General features: G+C 39.4%; 2 protein-coding genes across 8 annotated transcripts in view; one reads left to right on the top strand and one right to left on the bottom strand.

Annotated features, from left to right (window-relative positions):
• SENP7 (SUMO1/sentrin specific peptidase 7) overlaps positions 1-9387 on the bottom strand; it is a 148786-nt gene extending 139399 nt beyond the window's left edge. For 3 of the 5 annotated variants that reach the window (XM_018060636.1, XM_005674864.3, XM_013975214.2), the window contains exon 1: positions 8063-8865. In XM_018060636.1, coding sequence (XP_017916125.1) covers positions 8063-8102 — 40 coding nt within the window. In that variant the 5' untranslated portion in view covers positions 8103-8865. Of the gene's footprint in view, positions 1-8062 lie in introns of all 5 variants that reach the window. The other 2 variants (XM_013975109.2, XM_018060691.1) reach the window with 2 other exon arrangements.
• On the top strand, positions 7578-15255 carry LOC102183455 (putative protein FAM172B). Of its 3 annotated transcripts, none has more exons than XM_013975508.2 (3): positions 7578-7714; positions 9381-9445; positions 13778-15255. In XM_013975508.2, exons 2-3 carry the CDS (start codon positions 9434-9436, stop codon positions 14867-14869), a joined length of 1104 nt encoding a protein of 367 aa, XP_013830962.1. In that variant the 5' UTR covers positions 7578-7714; positions 9381-9433; the 3' UTR covers positions 14870-15255. The 3 variants fall into 3 exon arrangements, with proteins under 3 accessions (XP_013830962.1, XP_017916376.1, XP_013830921.1); XM_018060887.1 differs by lacking the exon at positions 7578-7714 and adding an exon at positions 8267-8299; XM_013975467.2 differs by lacking the exons at positions 7578-7714; positions 9381-9445 and adding an exon at positions 11211-11388.

Genomic DNA, 21417 nt, shown 5'->3' on the forward strand with positions numbered 1-21417 from the left:
AACATCAGGTGTGAGTGAAACTGCAGCTTGCCCTCCATCTCCTATTGCTGACGATCCTTCAGCTCCACCATCTCCCACCCTCTTCCTCCTCCAGTCCGTAACTCTTATTGCCTGTTCACTCGATGCCACCCCCTGTACACCAGCTGTTGTACTGTACTACTGTATTTTTCAAGGTACTGTAAGATTAAAAATGTTTTTAGTGTTTGTTTCTTTGTGTATTATTTGTGTGCAAAGTATTGTAAACCGATTACAGTATAGACAATTCTGTTAGTTTGGTACCTAGGCTAACTTTATTAGACTTACAAACACATTCACAGAATGGAACTTGTTCATATGTTACATACCAATAAGAAGCAGCTCACATTAGCCTGTCTTCTAAATTACTGAAAACTTATATTAGAGGTAGCCATCTGACAGGTAAGTTTGAGACAGCACCATTATAGCAATGTTCCAGTCGGCATCTTTACAGCTACTCAATCCTACCTATAAACCACTCCTTGTGTCACTACATTCCTCTAATATACTTTCCAATCCTTTCCCTTCTATCACCAGGCCTGGGAATCACATTTCAATGCCCTATATTTCAATCCCTACAGCTTATTACAGTGCTATTCTCTCATCTCAGACAATGCCTCATTACTCTTTCCACTACACTTTTTTTTAACTTGACCCTTGAGTACATTACTTTTTAATATTCTTTTCGCTTTGTTTCTGTTTTTTTTTAATTGAGGTATAGTCATCATCTATACTGCTATCTCTTCCCTAGCCGACCAAACTCCTTTCCCAAGTCAATACATTTTCCTTATATCCTTCTCGCTGAACATTTCCTCCACCTTAGTTTAACTGAATCCTTTTTATTACTGATACTTTTATTACATAATTATACAATTAAATTATACAGATTTTTATTGACTACACTATTTTTAAAGACACTCTCAAAAAATAAATAAATAAATAAAGACACTTTCAAGATTCCTCTCCCATTTATAAAAATAGGGGAAGAGATTTAACAACCTCCTCCCCCACCACCACTTCCAACTAATATTCAACCCTCATTGCAACAATTCCTACAGTAAAATTCCCATAACTTGTATGTATTATTACCTTATCCATATTATAATTGCCCTGTACTGACCAAAGATCCTCTCCAACATTCCTAAATACTCTGATACTTGATTCATAGTTTTCCTATTATTAAAAATCTACCATCAAACTGAAGCTCTAAAACATTCAAAAATCAACTCATGCAATACAATGGACTCATCTTAATTTACCTGAGTCCAACAAACTACTTCACATCACATTCCCATTTCCACAACATGCATTCATGAATGGATGGATTTAAGAAATAGCATTACACTTTGTGGGCTTCCCTGGTGGCTCAGACAGTAAAGAATCTGCCTCAATGCAGGAGTTCACAAATGTGAACCTCTATTCCACAATAGACTGTCCTTTGACCCTTTCGTTTTCTCACTCACACTAAACACATATGCTACCCTCACATCTTATAACACCCTTTAGTCCTAAGTAAAACTAAATTATCCCCCCCCCCACCAATTCTTGCTCCTGGACTGCTTAGCACCGTTAAAGAAAATCACATAATTTTAATAACCAAAACCACTACTATCTATGGAGTCACACTTATTTTAACAAAGACTTTTTCAAAACTAGTTAAGTTTTATTCATTCATAATTGACCTCCTACTCTATTTTGAGCTCTAAATACCATCTGAAAGTCTCTCTTTCTCAAAAGATGATGTTGACTCCTATTTCACTTATAAGTCATGACTGCAATAGCCTTCTCAAAATTTATCCGTATCTTTATCCATCTTCCCTCCTTTCTGCAAGTCTTAACAAGCTGTCCTTTGAGTCTCTCCTCCCCCATTTCTCCTAGGACCTCACCTTATCAGTTATCTTCCACCTGGTATCTTTCTCTCTCCACTGACCCCTTACCCAGGCCACACAAATCTGAGTTTTATAGTTTTCTTTCAAAAATCCTTTCTACCTAATTCTATACTCCTTGTTCCAGAAAACTCCTTTCCTTCATATCTCATTTTCTGCTTCCTCACACCACTCATTCATTTAGCCTCTTGAAATCTGTCTTTTCTCCCACTGCTCTACTAAAATCAGTGGTTAAAAAAAAAAAAAAAAGACCTAATTGCCACATCCAGCATCCTCATACTACTTTAACTCTCTGACTTACACTGTTTTTCACTCTCCCTTCCTTCCCAAACCTATCATAATCCTTCTAATCTGCCTATCTAACTGCTTACCAGTGTTTCTTCCTCCTTACTTTGAAATTAAATACATGTGATTCAACACTTTTCTCACTCCATAGTTTTCCTGTGGGTAATTCTATCTATTCCAATGGCTTTGGCTAACATCACTGCAAATAAAGTAATATTACAATGATTAACTGTATCTTCTGGTTTTGAACTTCAATTATGGTTCACCAGATGATACACAATATGCAGATATCACCTAGACCTATTTTAAAAAGTGTACCATCCTGTGACACTAGATTCTCAAGATGAAACTGAGGGTTGAGAGAAGAGTTTCAAAATCAATCAAGTTTGAAAAACACTGCGTGTGCAGTCACTCTCTTGGAGAGGCAAAATGTATACCAGCATAGCAAAAGCTCCAAAAAATCCTGCAGTATGTAACATTTTCTTATAACTACAGTTGTCACACTTATTTGTCCATGAAACCTTCTTTTTTCCAAGTAAGGTCCATTAACATCCTATGAGAGTTAAAAAGATTAAAATTATATTTTCTAATCGGAAAAACTACATTTTAAATCCTGGCTCTGCGTCTTTTATTGCTAACAATTACTTACCATCCCTAAATTCCAGGCTCCTCATCTGTAAATCAGAAATAATAACCAGCTCAGGAAGCTTTTGAAGGAACTACAACATTTGTAAAATTTTCAGCACACTGTTTAGAACCTAAGTACTCAAAAAACATTATCTATCCTTAAGTGCAAATGAGAATCAACAAAGATTTCCAAGATGTGGCCTGAACAGTTGACAACCTGAAATTTCCTTCAACTTTCCTGTTGTAATTCAAAAATTCATTTGAAAGTTGTGATTTATGACTCTATAATATCTGTCATATTGTTGCTGTTGCTAAACATTTCCAATGGTCATTCTCCCTTGAATGAATGACCCATGCACTTAAATTATTATTTCATTCAACTGTCAGTAACCTGTCTCTGGTGCCAATAATTTTTAATCTGTGTCTCCATGTAATTCACTTTGATATGCTGTGAACTTGGAAATAAGATATTTATCTCTATTGGGGTTATAAATAATTCAAACACATAAATACAATATGATACAAAGAAAGCCTTCAGAAGCTTCTCATGAGTGAGATTTAATATATAAAAATACCCTCTCCTCTCACGCTCAGAGGTGTTTTGTATTTAATTCCTGATTCATAGCCATATTCCAGAAAAGTAGGTAATCAGATTTTGAGGTACTTCTATGTATGGACTATTTATTATTAATAATTCATTAAAAAACAGTAAGCACATTGCATGTTAACATTTTTTGTTTTTAAGCAACTTTATTTTTCCAAAAATTAAGAAGAGTGGCCTTATTTTACTTCTCCCAGCTCTTTAACATCTGAGTTACTGAAAGACAGATGACTTCCTCTATATGCTTCTGCATTCATTCTGTTGTAATACAAGTCATGTAACCTCTGGAAAACTGTTCTGTACACATGTGGGAGATTAAGAGGAAAAGGCAAACCATGCCTTAAAATTAAGAAAGTCCGACCACAGACCCAAAAGGAACTCAGGGAACCTAGAGATTCCCAGACCATACCTTGAGAACCAGCACCCAAAACAAATAAGCCAGAAGCCATTCAGCTCCTATAGTTGCCAATTACGTGAGTTCACAAATATTTGTTTTGAGTTTAGCTTAAACCCATTGGAATTGGGTTTCTGCTACTTGTAACTAAAAGAGGTCTGAGCAGTACACTATGCAACGGGCTTAATTCTTCCATGCTCAGCCGGTAGTTTAGGAAAACCTAGTACAGACTCACCAGAGGAGGCAATGGCACCCCACTCCAGTACTCTTGCCTGGAAAATCCCATGGACGGAGGAGCCTGGTAAGCTGTAGTCCATGGGGTCACGAAGAGTCGGACAAAACTGAGCAACTTCACTTTCACTTTTCACTTTCATGCATTGGAGAAGGAAATGGCAACCCACTCGTGTTCTTGCCTGGCGAATCCCAGGGACGGGGGAGCCTGGTGGGCTGCCATCTATGGGGTCGCACAGAGTCGGACACGACTGAAGCAACTTAGCAGCAGTAGCAGCAGCAGTACAGACTCACAGAAGAAACTTTGTCTTATTTTCTCTTTCTATGCTATCCACCTTCCTTATACCTCTAACTTAAAATTTGTTTTATTAATCAAATTTCTATCTTTGGTTACTTATGAAAGTCTCATGACTACAAGTGTCATTCCAGTCATTCAAGTTCCAGTTATTCCTAGAATGCACGCGTGCATTCAGTTATCAGTTGTATCTGACTCTTGGTGGCTCTTTAGACTATACCCCTCCAGGCTTTTCTGTCTACGGAAATTTCCAGGCAAGAATACTGGAGTGGGTTGCCATTTTCTCCTCCAAGGGATCTTTTTAACCCAGGATTGAACCCAGGCTGCCCACACTGCAGGCAAATCCTTTACTGCAGAGCCACTGGGGAAGCCCAATTAGCAACTATCCTAATGAAATGGCAACTGCATGCATACAAATGTCACACAGAATTCAAGTTCCTTTTAAGCCAACAGACTGTTCTGAGAATTCACATGAGAAAATTAAAAACACACTATTAGGGAAAAGGGCTTCCCAGGTGGTGCTAGTGGTAAAAAACCTGCCTGCCAGTGCAGGGGATATGAGAGACACGGGTTCGATCGCTGGGTCAGAAGATCCCCTGGAGGGCATGGCAATCCATTCCTGTATTCTTGTCTAGAGAAGCCCTATGGACAGAGGAGCCCGGTGGGCTACAATCCATGGGGTCGCAAAGAGTCAGACAGAAGTGAAGCAACTTAGCAAAATTAAGAAAAAATTCTTAAAAAAATTCATATTCATCTGTTAAAACCAGATGAGTACTGGAGAACAGCTGTTTAATATAAGATCTGAAAATGGTTTTTATTCTACATTAACAATTACTTTTCAGAAAGGGCAGCTCCAAAAGGGAAGTCAGCAAGAAAAAAAAAAACCTCTCCAGAGGGATAACTATCAATGTCTTTTAAGAATTAACAATTTTACTCTCAAATTTTACTTCCTACAACTACTGGCATCAAATTAACTGTAATAAAAAGATAAATAAATCTAAGTGTAACCAGGTGAAGATGATGGGATTTGCTGAAGAGTAATGCTAATATCTTGCCCTTCCCCCTGAAACAATGTACTAAGCCAAGGAGAAATGCATTTATTGAAAGAAGGCTGTGTTTGTTAAAGTGAGGTATGACTACTCCCAAAGTTCTGTGTGAGGAAGCACACAAATGACACCAGACAAACATTCTGCCTTTTCCTTATATGTCAATTTTACTTAAAGGTTTTAGGGGGAAAAAAAAAGTGTAATAAAACAAACATGATCTACTGGAAGCAGGCACATATGTATGTATATGGCTTTCCAGGTGGCACTAGTGGTAAGAAAAAATCCACCTGCCAATGCAGCAGACACAAGAGATATGGGTTTGAGCCCTGGGGTAGAAGGATCCCATGGAGTAGAAAACGGCAACCCTTCCTGTATTACTGCTTGGAAAATTCTATGGACAGAGAAGCCTGGCTGGCTACAGTCCACAGGGGCGAACAAAGTATATATGTATATATATATATATATATGTATATATATATGTCAGGTCAGTTTATTTCTCTTCCTTGGTTGTTACACAACAAAAATTTGAAGGGTTTAAAACAACAGACAAGTTACAGCTCAGTTCAGCTCAAGCAGACAGATCTTTTATTAGACAGATACTCTCAACACATGGCAGCAGGCTGACCCCAAAGGAGTCATCCTCCCTATTCCTTTTAGCTTCCCCCTCTGTATACTTCCTGTCTTCTCCTTTTGGTTGTGCCCTATGCAAATACAGGGCTTGTACCCACCAACAATCAATGAATTAATGAAAGGGAATGCACATGGGCATTCCCTCAAGGCCAATTGACAAATGCAACTTATATATAACAGCAGGCTCTGTTGTGTATGTCCTCCCATAATTCAATGTTATAATCAGATGTATGTATGTGTAGAATGTTTACAAACCCTTAATGGGCTCCTAGCTGCCTAAGGAAGGGTACTTGAGGAAGCCCCTGTGATTAGTTTGCATCCACTGTATCCCAGGGTGCACAGTGCTAGAGTTGGAGAAGTTATCCCATGGGATGGGGTTTAGAGATCAGCTTGCATCCTTTTTGGCTAGGCCACCCCTCCCTGCTCATGCCTAACACACACACACACACACACACGAATCTGAATGCGTGTGTGCTCAATCATGTCCCACTCTTTAAGATCCCATGAGCTGTAGTGGGTTGCCATTTCCTACTCCAGGGTATCCTCCCCACCCAAGGATCTAACCTGCGTCTCCTGCCGCTCCTGCATTAGCAGGATTCTCCTTCACCACTGCACCACCTGGGAAGCCCTATATATATATACATATATATTAATATAATACATACATATACTTTCAAAGACAAAGAATATATCTAGACTGCACACACACACACACACACACACACACACACACACACACAAATGGTAACACTGGTTGCTTATGAAAAGGAATTGCAGGTTTTCCGCTGCTTCACGCAATGTCCCAGAGATCCTTGCTCACGCTTCTTTGCAGCCAGAAAGTCTGAGATGCACTGCCACAAAGGAACTCTTAAATAAATTTAGAATTGTTAAAACTATCTATTCAACAACAGACGACACATTAAGAAATACGAAAATGAAATGATTCGGTGTGTTAGTGTACTAGATTGTGAGCTTATCAAAGAGCCCCTGCTCCCTCCTCCTCTGGTAGGTCCACAGGACTTAATACTGGAACTAAGGTACCCTTAAAGGACGAGATCTTTAACGCAAACTTGCTGACTGGGAGGAGCTCCACTTGACTTCTTATAACACCTTTTGTGTTTCTAAAATCCAGTAACCAAAACTAAAGATCATCATTTAACTGGCAAAGCATTTTCAAAAAGAAAAGTATGCTGAGAACAAAAACACAACGAAACAGGGCTTCAAATCCTTTGTTAGACTTTTTAATCACTTTTGGAAGTGGGTGTCTCGAAAAGAAAATGGTTATTAAGCAGGCGGGCTCCTAAGTCCACGCAAGGCACGATGTTTGCAGCAATTTAGACGAGAAATGTCTGGAGAAGGAAATGGCAACCCACTCCAGTATTCTTGCCTGGACAATCCCAGGGACGGGGGAGCCTGGTGGGCTGCCGTCTATGGGGTCGCACAGAGTCGGACACGACTGAAGCGGCTTAGCAGCAGCAGCAGCAGCAGCAGCAACAGCAGCAGCAGCAGACGAGAAAGTGTCAATTAACAAACCCCTCCTCTCCTTCGCAGCTGCTTTTACCTGCCCGGGGTGGGGGCGAGGGCGGGGCGGAACGAGAAAGAGGCAAAGTCAAGAATCAAAGGAAGAGGGGAAAGTGGGGTCAGGCGCCAAGAAGCTGGAAATGAAACAGTAACATTGGTGGAATTACGAGGAAGGCGTGGCAGGTGAGCGACAAACCAACCGGGAAGACCCGTGGTTCGACGAGACCCAAGCAAGGTGCTCGCAGGAAAACAAAAATGAAAGGGGTGACAGGGTGAAAAGCGACTGAGGCTTTGATGACAGCTCGGACTGGGTCTTCAACCCGCAGGGGCCGGGGAGCCCAGGGGACCTTCCATTGTGCGGGGCCCCACCGCTCCTTCCCCTCGGCTCCCCGCACGGCCGAGCAAAAGCCGCAGCCCGAGCGCGAGCCGGAGCCCTAGCAGCTCCGGGCCGCAGCTCCCGTCGCCGCCTGTGTCTCCCCTTTGCCCGAGGTAGGAGACAATACGCTCAGTCCTCCTCCGACCCTTTCTCACCAGCAGAAGATCGTCGTCTCCCGGCCTTCCCCTTGTCCATCTTCTCCTCCTGCTGGAATCGCAGTCGCTGTCACCTCAAGCCCCCTCCGGGTGGGGGAGGGAGGGAGAGGGGAAAGGGGAAAAAAAGCCAAGAACGTGAGAATTGCGCTTGCGCAAGAGCCGTCGCCTGCCTAAGACCGGAAATTACCGCCCCTCCCACCTCCATCCGGAAATCACTTCCTGGGACTTGTTTGCTCTGTGGGTTCGCCGTCGCCAAGTGTTTGTTTAAGTGACGTTTTTTCATTCTCTCTGTGTCTATAGGATACTGAGACTGGGTGTGAGGTTTTAGCCCAAGATCATAAAGGTTTTGTTGACTTGAAGATGCGGCTGACTAAAAATTAAAGCAAGGAAGCTAGGAATTCCCCCACTTCGCTACCCCAGAAATCGTCCTTTGATAGTATTACTTTACTCACGGCGGCGTCTGCTGTGTGTCTGTCCTCAAGGCGCTTCCTCAAATTTAGAAGCAAAAAGACTTTAACAAGACAAAAATCAGTAGCCTGTTAGTTTAGCAATTGGAGTGGAAATCAATTAAGTCAGCTGAGGAAAAAGTAATAGGATCGCTTCAAAATTCAAATCCATAATTTTTAAAGGACAGGAAAAAAGCTGGACCTCAATTTTTTTTAAATAATGAGATGCTAGAAAGTGGGTGGCTGTGTATTAATTTGTTCAACTAATTTTTATTACAGTACCTAAGGGAAAAACCCTGACTTCAACGAACTCAACGATTAGTACTTTGAGGCTGATTACTTTAGTCCTTTCATAGGACCCATCAGTTTAGAAAATTGTTCTATTTGATTAGCCATAAAGTACATATTTGAATACTTTAAGTGGGTAAACTTTAATCATAGTAAGTTTAACAAAATAACACAGAGCACTCTAGTTAGAGGTAAATGATATTGGAATGTTCCGACAGTTTAACATCCACTTCCCTCTCCCCCATCTTGCCAAGGCTGGTAATGGGATTTAACTTGTTCAGTTCACTGCCAGAGCCTGGCTTTTGCTTCTTTAGTCTTACTTTTTAATTACTGTGTCGTCTGTGTTGGAGCTAGGGGTAAGACTCCAGGTTATAATGCCTGTTGGGCTAGGGGGAGTGTCTAGAAAGGTCAGAATGGCTGAAAAGCAGAAATACTTCAGGGCTTGCTGAGAATGAAATTCACTACAAGAATTTCATGTAGAGGCTCAGTTTATTTCTTTTTAGCAAATAAAAACACTGCCTACTGAAAAATATTTGAATTTTATTATATAAATCAACTTTTTAAATTGAATTATTTTACTCCAGAATCACGCTGGCTTGATTCATCAGCTGATATTATACGAAACAGCTGGAAAAAGATGGAAATAGAGGTAAGAGATGGAAACACAAAAAAGGAAATTGTGAGTAAGCGTAATCCGTTTCTGTCCAAAGCTTCCTTAAAAGTAAATGGTTTTAAAGTTTAGCAGTAAGTCAACCTATTAGAAATGACATTATAAGAAATAATATTAGTCAGCTCGGAAACATATCATTTAAACTTGTCATTCAACCAAATATAGCATTTCTGTTAATAAAGACAGTGAGTCAGTTTGTTTCTTTGAATGGAGCTGGTTTGGAATAACCTATTTGAAGATAAATGACCTTTAAGCTCAAAAACTTGAAATTTGCTTTTTAAACCAGTGTTTTTATTGTTTTTACAGTATCTACTGCATAGTTGTATTGCAAACAATTTAAAGGACTAAAAAGTTCAGTCTTTTGAGGGAGTCATTTAACAATCTCACTTTGCACCTTATGAAAGACTAAGTACATGATCTTTTGTTTTCTAGTGTTTTATGATGTTCAGGTGAAAGCTTCCTTATTTTAAAATAAGTGAATTGTGAACTTTTAAAATAAGTGAATCATTCAAAAAAAGTGAATGATTCCCTTAGTATGTTTGTAGATAAGGTCATTTCTCTTATGTATGTTTAGCTCACAATGTATAGAGCCTTTTAAATTAAGATTGTTTGAGATTAGAAATTCATTAGCCCAGTATTTTATAGGAGGAGAGAAAGGACAGGTTTGATCTTAATGAGTATGCTTCTTTATTGAGTGTTAAAAGTGTATATAAAGTGTTTAAATTAGATATTCTATTTTTGTTTTGACCATACAATTAAAAGCAGTGGGTATGATTTTTTTTATTAGTTTCAGGACATGATGGCAGTGTGAAATTGATCAACTCTTTATTTTACCCCTTAAATAACAATTTCTTTGAGGAGAGCTTAAACTAAAAATGAACCTTCTCTTCCCAAGTGAATTAACTTTAAGTACAATCTGAATATAAATAGGTTTGGTTGGTGACTAAATATATCAATGAACAGCTAGATATGAATTCAGAGGAGAGTTACATATTGAAGTATATTAGCCAAGCAATGTAAACTACAATAAATTGTTAAGACTTGCTCCTTTTCTCTCCACTTAAATAGGTGTCCTTTATTGATCAGTGTGCCATATTGGTTATCCAGTTTGCAAACTCCCCTTCTTTTCCCCTGAGAATTGTTTCTCAAACAACTAGGTACAAAAGCACTTAACAAAGGTGAAAAAGAGGAAGTGAATGCCATATACTACATGCTATTAGAAAATACAGATTTTGTTTTACTCTGATTGAAAGAAAAGTTAGCTAACAACATTCTTTAGTTCTTTGGTTTAGTTTAGTTGATTTAGGTTTAGTTCATTGAGTTTTACATATTAGGTTATCTTTCTATTTATTTCAGTAGAGAAAAGGGCAGTTTTCAGCATAGTACCTGAGTAAACAAAGTATTTTTAGATATGAGATTACTGCTTTTCTGTACAAACCTCATCCATGCCAAACTATAAAATAGACCCTCCTTTTGGAGAGCAATTTAGCAGTATCTGATAGAATGAAAGATGTCAACATGACTTAGAAATTCCACTTGTAGGCATATTGCCTAGAGAAACTTGATAGGCACACAAAAAATATAGCTATAAGAATGTTCGTTGCAGCTTTGTTTATGTGCTTAGTCACTTAGTTGTGTCGACTTTTTGTGACCCCATGAACTGTAGCCTACCAGGCTCCTCTGTCCATGGGGATTCTCCAGGCAAGAATACTGGAGTGGGTTGCCATGCCCTCCTCCAGGGGATCTTCCCAATCCAGGAATTGAACCCAAGTCTCACTCATTGCAGGCGGATTCTTTACCAGCTGAGCTACCAGGGAAGCCCACTTTGTTTATAATCGTGGAAAACTGGAGCAGCCTTAAAGTTCTTCAACAGAATAATGGTTAAACCATGGCATATTCAAGCAGTGGAACACTGTAAATTGGTAAAATGAATGATCTCGGACTGTGCTTATTAATGTGGAAAAAAATCACAATGTTGAGTGAATAAGAAAGGGTGGGCAAGAGATATATGTTTACTTCACATTCCTCAAAAAGAAGATCATCCTGTCTTATTTTACAGAAACTTCCATGTGTGAGACACTGCATAAAATGGCTTTTATCTATATTAATTCTCACAACAGCCTTGTGAAATGTTATCCTATTTTGCATTTATGCATTGAAAAAATATTTGTATATCCCAGATACTGTTCCAAGTACTGTAGATACAGCAGTAGTTAAACAAAGTTCCTGTTCTCATAGAGCTTTCATTCTAGTGAGGAGAGACAATTTTTAAATATACAATTATATATCAGATGGTAATGTAGGCTATGAAGAAAAATAAAGCAGAGTGGCAGGATAGAGGGTAATAACGATTGCTGTTTTAGATAGCATAAACTAAAACTCATAAGTTAAAGAAACTGAAACTGATAGAGGTTAAGAAACCAGCTGAAAGTCATTCAACTTAAAATTTGGAGCTAGAATTTAAACCTAAATCAATTCATCTAGTTCCAGAGGCTCCTATCTGTCATTTGCACTCTAGGAAAAGATATTAATTACATAATAGCACCTGAGATCAGCAACACTAGAAGGAAAAGTTTTTAAGGGAACAGGAAATAGCAGTCTATATAGGTTGGATAATTTGGATAACCAAATAACTTCATAAAGTACTGGTTGGGTGTGGGAGTCAGATTCAGAAAGTGAGAAGAGTTAAGAAATCAAAGCAAGCTAGCACTGTTTTGATTTTACCTTAAGCCTTGATAGCAGCTTGAGTGGCACTGAAAATCATTTTAAGTGCTATTTATTGGAAGTGGGTTGTGGTTGCTAGTGCGAGTGTTCAGAAATTCAGGAGCAAGAGTATTAATGTATTTGTTAAGAACATGAATCTGAGTCACATAGCCTCAGTACCTAATCATTTATTTAACAGTTGTGATTTTAGCACAAACCACTTAACCTTTTTTTTCTCCCCAAAATAAAGTCTGTTGAGGTTTTTTTTCCTCCCGGGACTTAACCTTTCAAGGACTTTTCTTTCCCTTTGGGCTATGACTACAATAACTAAGTTTTCTCAGTCACTTTTAATTTCAAACATCAGAATAACCATATCTTCTATTATTAGATAGGTTGATCATAATCTCCAGTGCCTGGTTCACATTTCACATCTACTGCCATCCCCTGCCATTTATTTAATAGCAAAAACATTTAAATGCTTACTGTGGAGATAAAGACTAACCAAATGAGAAAAACAAAATCTATTCATTCTGAGCTCACTATAGCAAGGGAGTCAGCCACCATCACTTGCATTTTGGCAGTGACTCAAAGGCCAGCAGATGAGCGGGAAAGCTTTGTAGTGGCAAAAAAGGGAAGGCTGCTGGCATGTCCTGATTGAACCATATTGGCATGAGGAAGCTGTCTGCAAGCTAACTAAAAGGGAGGCATCCTGTGTGACTGGTTAGGAGTGCCTATCTGGCTTTCTCTGGTGGGTCCTAAATTATGGAAGCTATAAGTTATTAACCAAGTTATTAAACAAGTCTTGGGACTTGCCTGGTGGTTCAGTGGCTGAGACTCCACATTGCCAATGCAGGGGACCCCAGGGTTCGACCCTTGGTCAGGGAACTAGATCCCACGTGCCGCAACTAAAGATCCTGCATGCCACAGCTAAGACTGAGCACAGCCAAATAAGTAAATAAATACAAATCAAGTCTTGGCCATTTGGGGCCAGCTGTGACAGAAGTTAAGTTATTGTTTGATGTCTCAGATTGTCACTAGAAGTAAGCAGTCTCACTTCCTGAGATTCTGACTTGTAAGACTGGCTTCCAGGGCTGTTTATTATAGAAGAGAGATTTACTTCCTGGGCAAGTTGCTGCAGATTGTGGGTCAGAGTTCTGTTTTTATATATGGTCTATCCATTGTCCCTTAGTGTATTCAGCTTCTCACTACTTTGCATTTTTCACAATTATTTTGAGTTAAAATCTCTACCGTAGGTTAAAATATTAATGCCTTCATGTTTGCTGTTTGGTCACTAAGTTGTGCCTGACTCTTTTTGCAACCCTACGGACTGTAGCCCTCCAAGATCCCCTGTCAATGGGATTTCCCAGGAAGGAATACTGGAGTGGGTTCCCATTTCCTCTTCTAAGGGATCTTCCCATCCCAGGGTTCAAAACCATATCTTTTGTGTCTCCTGCATTGGCAGGCAGATTCTTTACCATGGGGCCACCAGGGAAGCCCTAATGTCTTCATAAAGTGCTTAACATGACTTCCCACAGGAAGACTTAAGCAAGATGAAATTTGTATTTTATTTTTTTCTAGTACTGACATAATACTGCTTTTTATTTTCAGTGGTTACCAGTGACTCAGAAACTGAGCTTCCGAAAATTTATTGAACAATCTGACTTACTAGAAGAACTTAAATATGACTTCAATGAAAAAGCTGAATTGAGACACACTGAGACACATGGGCCTTTTGCCTTTAACTATTATAAGAATGTCCTGGAGAGGAATAGCAAGCGATACTGGGCCCTTGGCCATTTGCTTGAACAATACATTTATGAACTTTTGGAGAAAGTGTGCAAATTACAAAAAGTATATATCCCATCAGAGGCTGATAAGGAACCAAGAAGCTTCTTTTTCATGAGTGAGAGTGCGTTATCAAATCATCATTCTGCTCTTCTTGTCCTCCTTCAAGACCACGGGGTCTTTAGAGCTGGTCAGTGGAGTCAGCAGGCAATAATACATCATGGTCTCCAACATGGAAGTCAGATACCATGTATTCAAATGGCATTGCAGGCACATTATGATGTAATTGTGCTAAACCCCAATGACAATTTTGTGGACCAGCAGACAGGAAAAGAGTGGAAAGGCCTTTTAACACAAAATGTTGAGTTCTCTTCCAGAAAAATGTTTCAGACAGAGAGCTTTTTCTCTCTCCAGGAGTCTCTCCAATGTATTCCAAAAAGATGCAGCAACACCCCTGAAGAACACATGGCTTATATTTGGGATTACTTCATTTCAAAGACTGAAGGCAAGGATGTTGCCTTCATTGTACATGGTTATGGAGGCTTGGTTTTTATGGACTTGCTTGTTCGTAAAAAGTGGGATGTGATGAGCAAAGTATACGCTGTTGCACTTATTGACTCTGAACATCATGTAGGACACCAGTTGGGAAGCGATGTCCAGTTATTAGAATGGATAAAGCAGCACTGCCGTGAATGGGTGACAAGTCCGAAGCCTTTGGATAAACCTGCAACAACCGTTTTGAAAAAGGAGTTTCCTACAGTTTCTGCTGGTACAGAAAAACACAACTTAGCCCCTTCCTCTAGCCTTCAGTCAATTTTTAAATACTTTAGAAAAGCTTTGAAAGCCAAAGCAGCTAATTTCTCTCGAGTGTCCATAGTGACTAGAAGCTCCACAAAAAGAAAGCAAAGTGCTTAAATTACTTTTTTTGTTATCTAAGATTGTTTTGTCCCACTGAAACTTTGCTAATGTAGATGCCAGAAGAGAAGAACACTTCCAACTCACATGCAGTATTATGTTCTGACTTCAAGTCTGATTTGTTGAGTTTGTTAAAACAAGTAAATGTTTTGCAAATATGTTCTGTAGCCTACTGATGAACCAGGAAGTCAGTACCATCATTAACATTTTACAATTAGTCAAAGTAGTCTTGTTAGAGGATCTTCTTAGGAAAAGATTTCATATGGTTTAATGATGCCAAAACTGTAATTGATAGAAATTAAATATTAAGTCAATCTTTGACTTCTGTATTAGTGCTATATTAAAATTATAAATGCAAATAAAATAAGTATCATAAGGAAACTCCATTCTTGGTATATTTGTGAGTTTTTTCCGTTTTTCTTGTGTGTGTGTTTACTCATACCTTCACTAATATCTGACTGTCTACTATGTACTAGTAAATATTAATGTTGGGCACATTGACAAACAAGGCCAACATTGCCTTTATCTTTCTTTGGGGTTCACAATGAAAAACAAATTACAAGTGTGAAGAGTGTTAAGAAATAAAGGGCATCATGGAACATCTAATATGAGAGCTAATAATAGCTTTGGGATTCAGGGAATACTCCTTTGACAAAATGATCCTAGTTTGAAGAACAGTAGTAGTTACCTGGGAAAACAAAGTCACAGTGAAAGGAATCACATGTGCATAAGTCCTGAGGCAGAAGAAAGAAGTCCAGTTCGGCAAGAGCTAAAAGATTATAGAGTAGTAGTAAAGGAAAAATTATTCATGACATTCATTAAAGACAGGAAAATTCAAAAGTGATTGGTGCAATGGGGATTTTGTAGTAGGGGAAAGATAGGACTCAAATGCAAATACAGTGATGGGGGTGGGGGGGAGGAGTTATAGCCAAGTAGCAATGAATAGCGAAGGCAATGGCAACCCACGCCAGTACTCTTGCCTGGAAAATCCCATGGGTGGAGGAGCCTGGTAGGCTGCAGTCCTGTGGGGTCGAGAAGAGTCTGACATGACTGAGCGACTTCACTTTCACTTTTCACTTTCATGTATTGGAGAAGGAGATGGCAACCCACTCCAGTATTCTTGCCTGGAGAATCCCCGGGACGGGGGAGCCTGGTGGGCTGCCACCTATGGGGTCGCAGAGTCGGACACAACTGAAGAGACTTAGCAGCAGCAATGAATAGAAAATTACTAAGAGAAAACTTCAGGGATAATACGAGTTTTTCTTAATAGACTAACTCAACAGGATTCTTACTGCGGGCAGGGCAGGGCTGGGAAGACATTGACAGTGGAGTATGAGGAATTTTATCAAATATAATACGAGAATGTTCAGATACCACAGGTGAGGTTTTCACTAACTGACTCAGCAGAATTTTTGCTAAAACTAGACTAAGCAGACCAAGGGCAGAGCCCAATGTCAGAGCCTACTCAGGAAGAGGGCTCCGAGGAGCCAAAATCAGATTTGATGGGGAGAGGTTTTGTCAGTAGCTGCAAAGTTAAGTTGGAGAAATAAACAGGCAGCTTATTTAAGGCTGCAATGTCAAAAAAAAAAAAAAAAAAACTTTATTCTAATGACAATGGAAACCATCAGATGGTTTTAGACAGAATATTAGCAGATTCACACTTTATAAAGAATATCCTGATTGTAGTTTAGAGAATAGTTTAGAAGGAGAACAAGCTTGGATGCTAGGAGATCAAGTAATTTTGGCACTAGTTTGAGAAATGTTCAATGCTTTTTTTTTTAATCAGTGTAAATGTCTTACAGTATTTAAGTGTACAGCAAAATGATTCATTTTTTGTCGGTTATATTCCATCATAGATTATTGTAAGATTGAATATAATTCCCTGTGCTATACAATAAAGGGCTTCCCTGGTATCTCAGCTGGTAAAGAATACACCTGCAATGCAGAAGACTTGTGTTTGATCCCTGAATTAGGAAGATCCCCTGGAGAAGGGGAAGGCTACCCACTCCAGTATTCTGGCTCAGAAAATTTCATGGACTGTATAATCCATGGAGTCACAAAGGGTCACACACAACTGAGCAACTTTCACTTTTTCATACAATAAATCCTTGTTGCTTCTCTGTTTTATAATAGTTTGTATCTGTTAATCCCATACCCATAATTTATTCCTTCCTTTGCTTTGGTAGCCATAAACTTGTTTTCTCTATGAATCTGTTTCTTTTGTATGTACATTCATTTGTATTTTTTTAGATTCAACATATGAGTGATACCATGTATAATTTGTCTTTGACATTTCACTAAGCATAATATTCTCCAGATCCATCCACATTGCTGCAAATTGCAATATTCCATTCTTTTTATGGCTGAGTGATATTCCATTTCATTTGCATATGACATCTTAATCTAATCATCTATCAATGGGCATTGGGTTGCTTCAACATCTTGCCTATTATAAATAGTGCTGCTATGAATACTGGGGTGCATGCATCTTTTCAAATTAGTGTTTTCATTTTTCTCCAGATGTATACCCAGGAGTGAATTGTTGGCTCATATGGTAACTCTATTTTTGGCTTTTTAAGGAACTCCCATACTGTTTTCCACAGTGGCTGCACCAATTTGCATTCCCACCAACGGTATACAAGGGTTCTCTTTTCTCCACATCCTCTCCAATATTTGTTATTTGTAGACTCTTTGATGAGGGCCATTCTGACAGGGGAGAAGTGATATTTCATTGTGATTTTAACGTGTAAAGAAATGCTTAATACATGTAATGAACAAAATTTTGTGATTGGAGGTCAGGAATAAGAAGGAAATAACAAGGGAGTGTTCCCAGATGTTTTGTCTTCAGCAACTAGTTGGACAGAAATACAATACTATTTACTAAAAAGAAAAAAGAGAAATATCATTTACTGAGATAGGGACTACTGGTGAAAACTTTATTTTGGCAGTTCCAGAAAGTCTTAAAGAGAGATAAAGGAATAGGTTACAAGGTTTTTTTTTTAGCTCTGCCCCTTCATGGGTACTAGAGGAAACCATATTAGATGTTACATTTGAAATACTGACTCTGCCATATCTAATGGGTCATATGAATTTTTCTGTACATAGCTCTTTCTAGTTCTTCTAGTGTTCTAATTCCTAATGGGATTTTTTGTTTGTTTGTTTTTGTTGGTTTTGGGCCACATCACACAGCATGTGGGATTTCAGTTCCTCAACCAGGGGTTGAACCCATCCCCTGCACTGGAAGTGAAACCATTTACCTCAGATTGGGACTTGACCCCACATGGCTGAGACTTGAACCCAGCCAAAACCCAGTTTGGGATTCAAACTCAGCCAAAACTTACAGTCTTCCCACTGAGGTCACAGACCTGGTTTAGGACTTAATGAAGCTCACGTTCTTGATGTTCTCATCACAGAAAGAATTCAGTAAGAGACAAAACGATAGGTAAGAAGTGGATTTATTCAGAAAGAAACACACTCTACAGACTGTGGGTCAACACAAAGGGCCAGTGTAGTGGCCTTGAAATGTGATGTGGTTAGCTTTTATGGGCTGGGTAATTTCACAGGCTAATGGTGCGAGGATTATTCCAACTATTTTGGGGAAGGGGTGGGGATTTCCAGAGATTAGGCTACCACCCACTTTTGGTCTTTGATGGTCAACCTTGGAACTGTCATGGCACCTCTGGGTGTGTCATTTAGCCTGCTGATGTGTTACAGTGAGCCTATACAGAGGATCAAGGTCTTCTCAAGTTGACTTGTCTGCCATTTTGGACCCATTTGGTTCTAATCAGTTTATGTTGTGCCCTTGGGCTATATCATTCTTTCAAAGGTGGTGCCCTGCCCCCTTCCCTCCAGTTTCAGAAGCAGACTCCTAATCACTGAACCACCAGGGAAGTTCCTCTTAGTGTTTTTTTTTTTTAAACCTAGTTTACACTATAATTTCTGTTATGTACTGAATGTTTGTGTCCCCCACCAAAATTCATGGTGAAATTTTAATCTCCAATGTGATGGTATTAGGAGGTGGGATATTTGGGAGGTGATTACACCATGAGGGTAGAGCCCTCATTACCAGGATTAATGCTATTATGGAAGAAACCTCAGAAAGCTCCCTTCTGCAATGTGAAACAACCACATTAACAACCTTAAATATGGAGACGATACCATGCTAATGGCAGACAGCGGAAGAATAACTAAAGAGCCTCTTGATAAGGGTGAAAGAAGAGAGTGAAAAGCTGACTTAAAACTCAACATTTAAGAAACTAAAATCATGGCATCTGGTACCATCATTTCATGGCAAACAGGTAAAAAATAGTAACAGTGAAAAATGAAAAACCAGTTTTCTTTCCTTGGGCTCCAAAATTTATTGCAGATTATAACTGCAGCCATGAAATTAAAAACCACTTGCTCCTTGGAAGAAAAGCTATGACAAACCTAGACAGCATATTAAAAAGCATAGACATCATTTTGCCAACAAAGGTCCATATAGTCAGAGCTATGGTTTTTCTAGTAGTCATGTTTGGATGTGAAAGTTGGACCATAAAGAAGGCTGAACATCGAAATATTGATCCTTTTGAACTGTGGTGCTGGAGAAGACTCTTGAGAGTCCCGTGGATAGCAAGGAGATCAAACCAGTCAGTCCTAAATGAAATCAATCCTGAATATTCATTGGAAAGATGGATCTGAAGCTCTAACACTTTGGCTACCTGATGTGAAGAACTGACTCACTGAAAAAAAACACTGATGCTGGCTGGGAAAGATTGAAGGCAGGAGGAGAAGGGGACAACAGAGAATGAAATGGTTGGATGGCATCACCGACTCAATGGACATAAATTTAAGCAAACTCCAGGAGATAATGAAGGACAGGGTGGCCTGAGATGCTACAGTCCATGGGGTTACAAAGAGTTGGACACAACTTAGCAACTGAACAACAGCAGCAACATGAGACACAGTGAGAAGACAGCCATCTATGAAGCAGGTCTTCACTGGACACTGAATCTACTGATACCTTGATCATGGACTTCCTAGATCTAGACCTGTGAGGAATACTTTCTGTTTAAGGCTCCCAGCCTATGATACTCTGTTGCTACATGTGAGATTACCCCCAGAACTTAGTGACTTAAAACAGCATTTATTATCTCACAGCTTCTGTTCAGGAGCAGCTTAGTTGAGTTAATTCTGTTTCAAGATCCCTCAGAAGAGCACACACCAGACGATCTGAAGCATTTAATTCAGAAATATGTATTTCCATAATCCAGACATTGTAAGACCACTAATATTTTAGTGGTTAGGGCAACATTTAAAACATTTAAAATAGCAACTAAAAGTTAGGATTGAGGGCAACAGGGTCCAGTATATTTATTCTGTAAAGTTTAGGCTTAAAATGTTAAGATTTTGTGACCATGAAAAAAAAAAAAAGACAAGCCATGGTGATCTAAAGTTGAGCCTTAGTAACTCACTGTATGGACTTGTTACACAGACTGCTTCTATTACAAAATTAACCTAACATTTGTTAAAATAGTAAAGAAGACTTTATTCAAGACTATTGGAATTAGGGTTACTGCCAACAGAGAAAAAAGATCAGGCTCAAGTCTAAACACAACAAAGGCAGGAATTTACAGTCAAGAAGTAGAGTAGGGGTATTGAAACTGTTTACCTCAGATTGGGACTTGAATCCAAATGTCTGGGACTTGACTCCAGCCAAAACCCAGTTTGGGACTTGAACCCATATGGCTGGAACTCGAACCAGGCCAAAACCCATGGTACTTGGTTTCAGGGCCTAATAAAGCTCAGGTTCATGATGTCTCATTGCAGAAAGACTTCAGTGAAAGACAAACTGATAAGTAAGAAATGGATTTATTCCGATTCAGAGAGAAACACACGCCATAAACAAGAGTGTGGGCCATCACAGAGCGCAAATGCACTGCAAAATGCAGCACGGTTGGTTTTTATAGGCGAGGCAATTTCACATGCTAATGAGTGGGAGAATTATTCCAACTATTCTGGGGAAGGAGTGGAGGTTTCCAGGACTTGGGCTATCACCCACTCCTTGGTCTTTTGCCCTGCAACTGTCATGGCACCTCTGGGTGTGTCATTTTGCTTGCTGATTGAGGATCAAGGTCTAGTCTTGTCTGCCATCTTGGTCCCATTTGATTCTAATTGGTTTAAGTTGCGACCTTGGGTCATGTCATTCTTTCAAAAATTGTGCCCTGCCCCTTTCTCTCCTGTTCAGTTCAGTTCAGTTCACCCACTCTTTGTGAAAGTATATTAACAGGGAGGGAACACAGCACCACCCATCAACAGAAAATTGGATTAAAGATTTACTGAGCATGGCCCCGCCCATCAGAACAAGACCCATTTTCCCCCTCAGTCAGTCTTTCCCATCAGGAAGCTTCTATAAGCCTCTTATCTTTCTCCATCAGAGGGCAGACAGAATGAAAACCACAATCACAGAACACTAACCAATCTGATCACATGGACCACAGCCTTGTCTAACTCAATGAAACTATGAGCCACCCAAGACAGGCAGGTCTGGCAAACCAGTATTCTTGCCT

The sequence above is a fragment of the Capra hircus genome, chromosome 1, assembly GCF_001704415.2.
Source record: "Capra hircus breed San Clemente chromosome 1, ASM170441v1, whole genome shotgun sequence".
NCBI lineage: Eukaryota > Metazoa > Chordata > Mammalia > Artiodactyla > Bovidae > Capra > Capra hircus.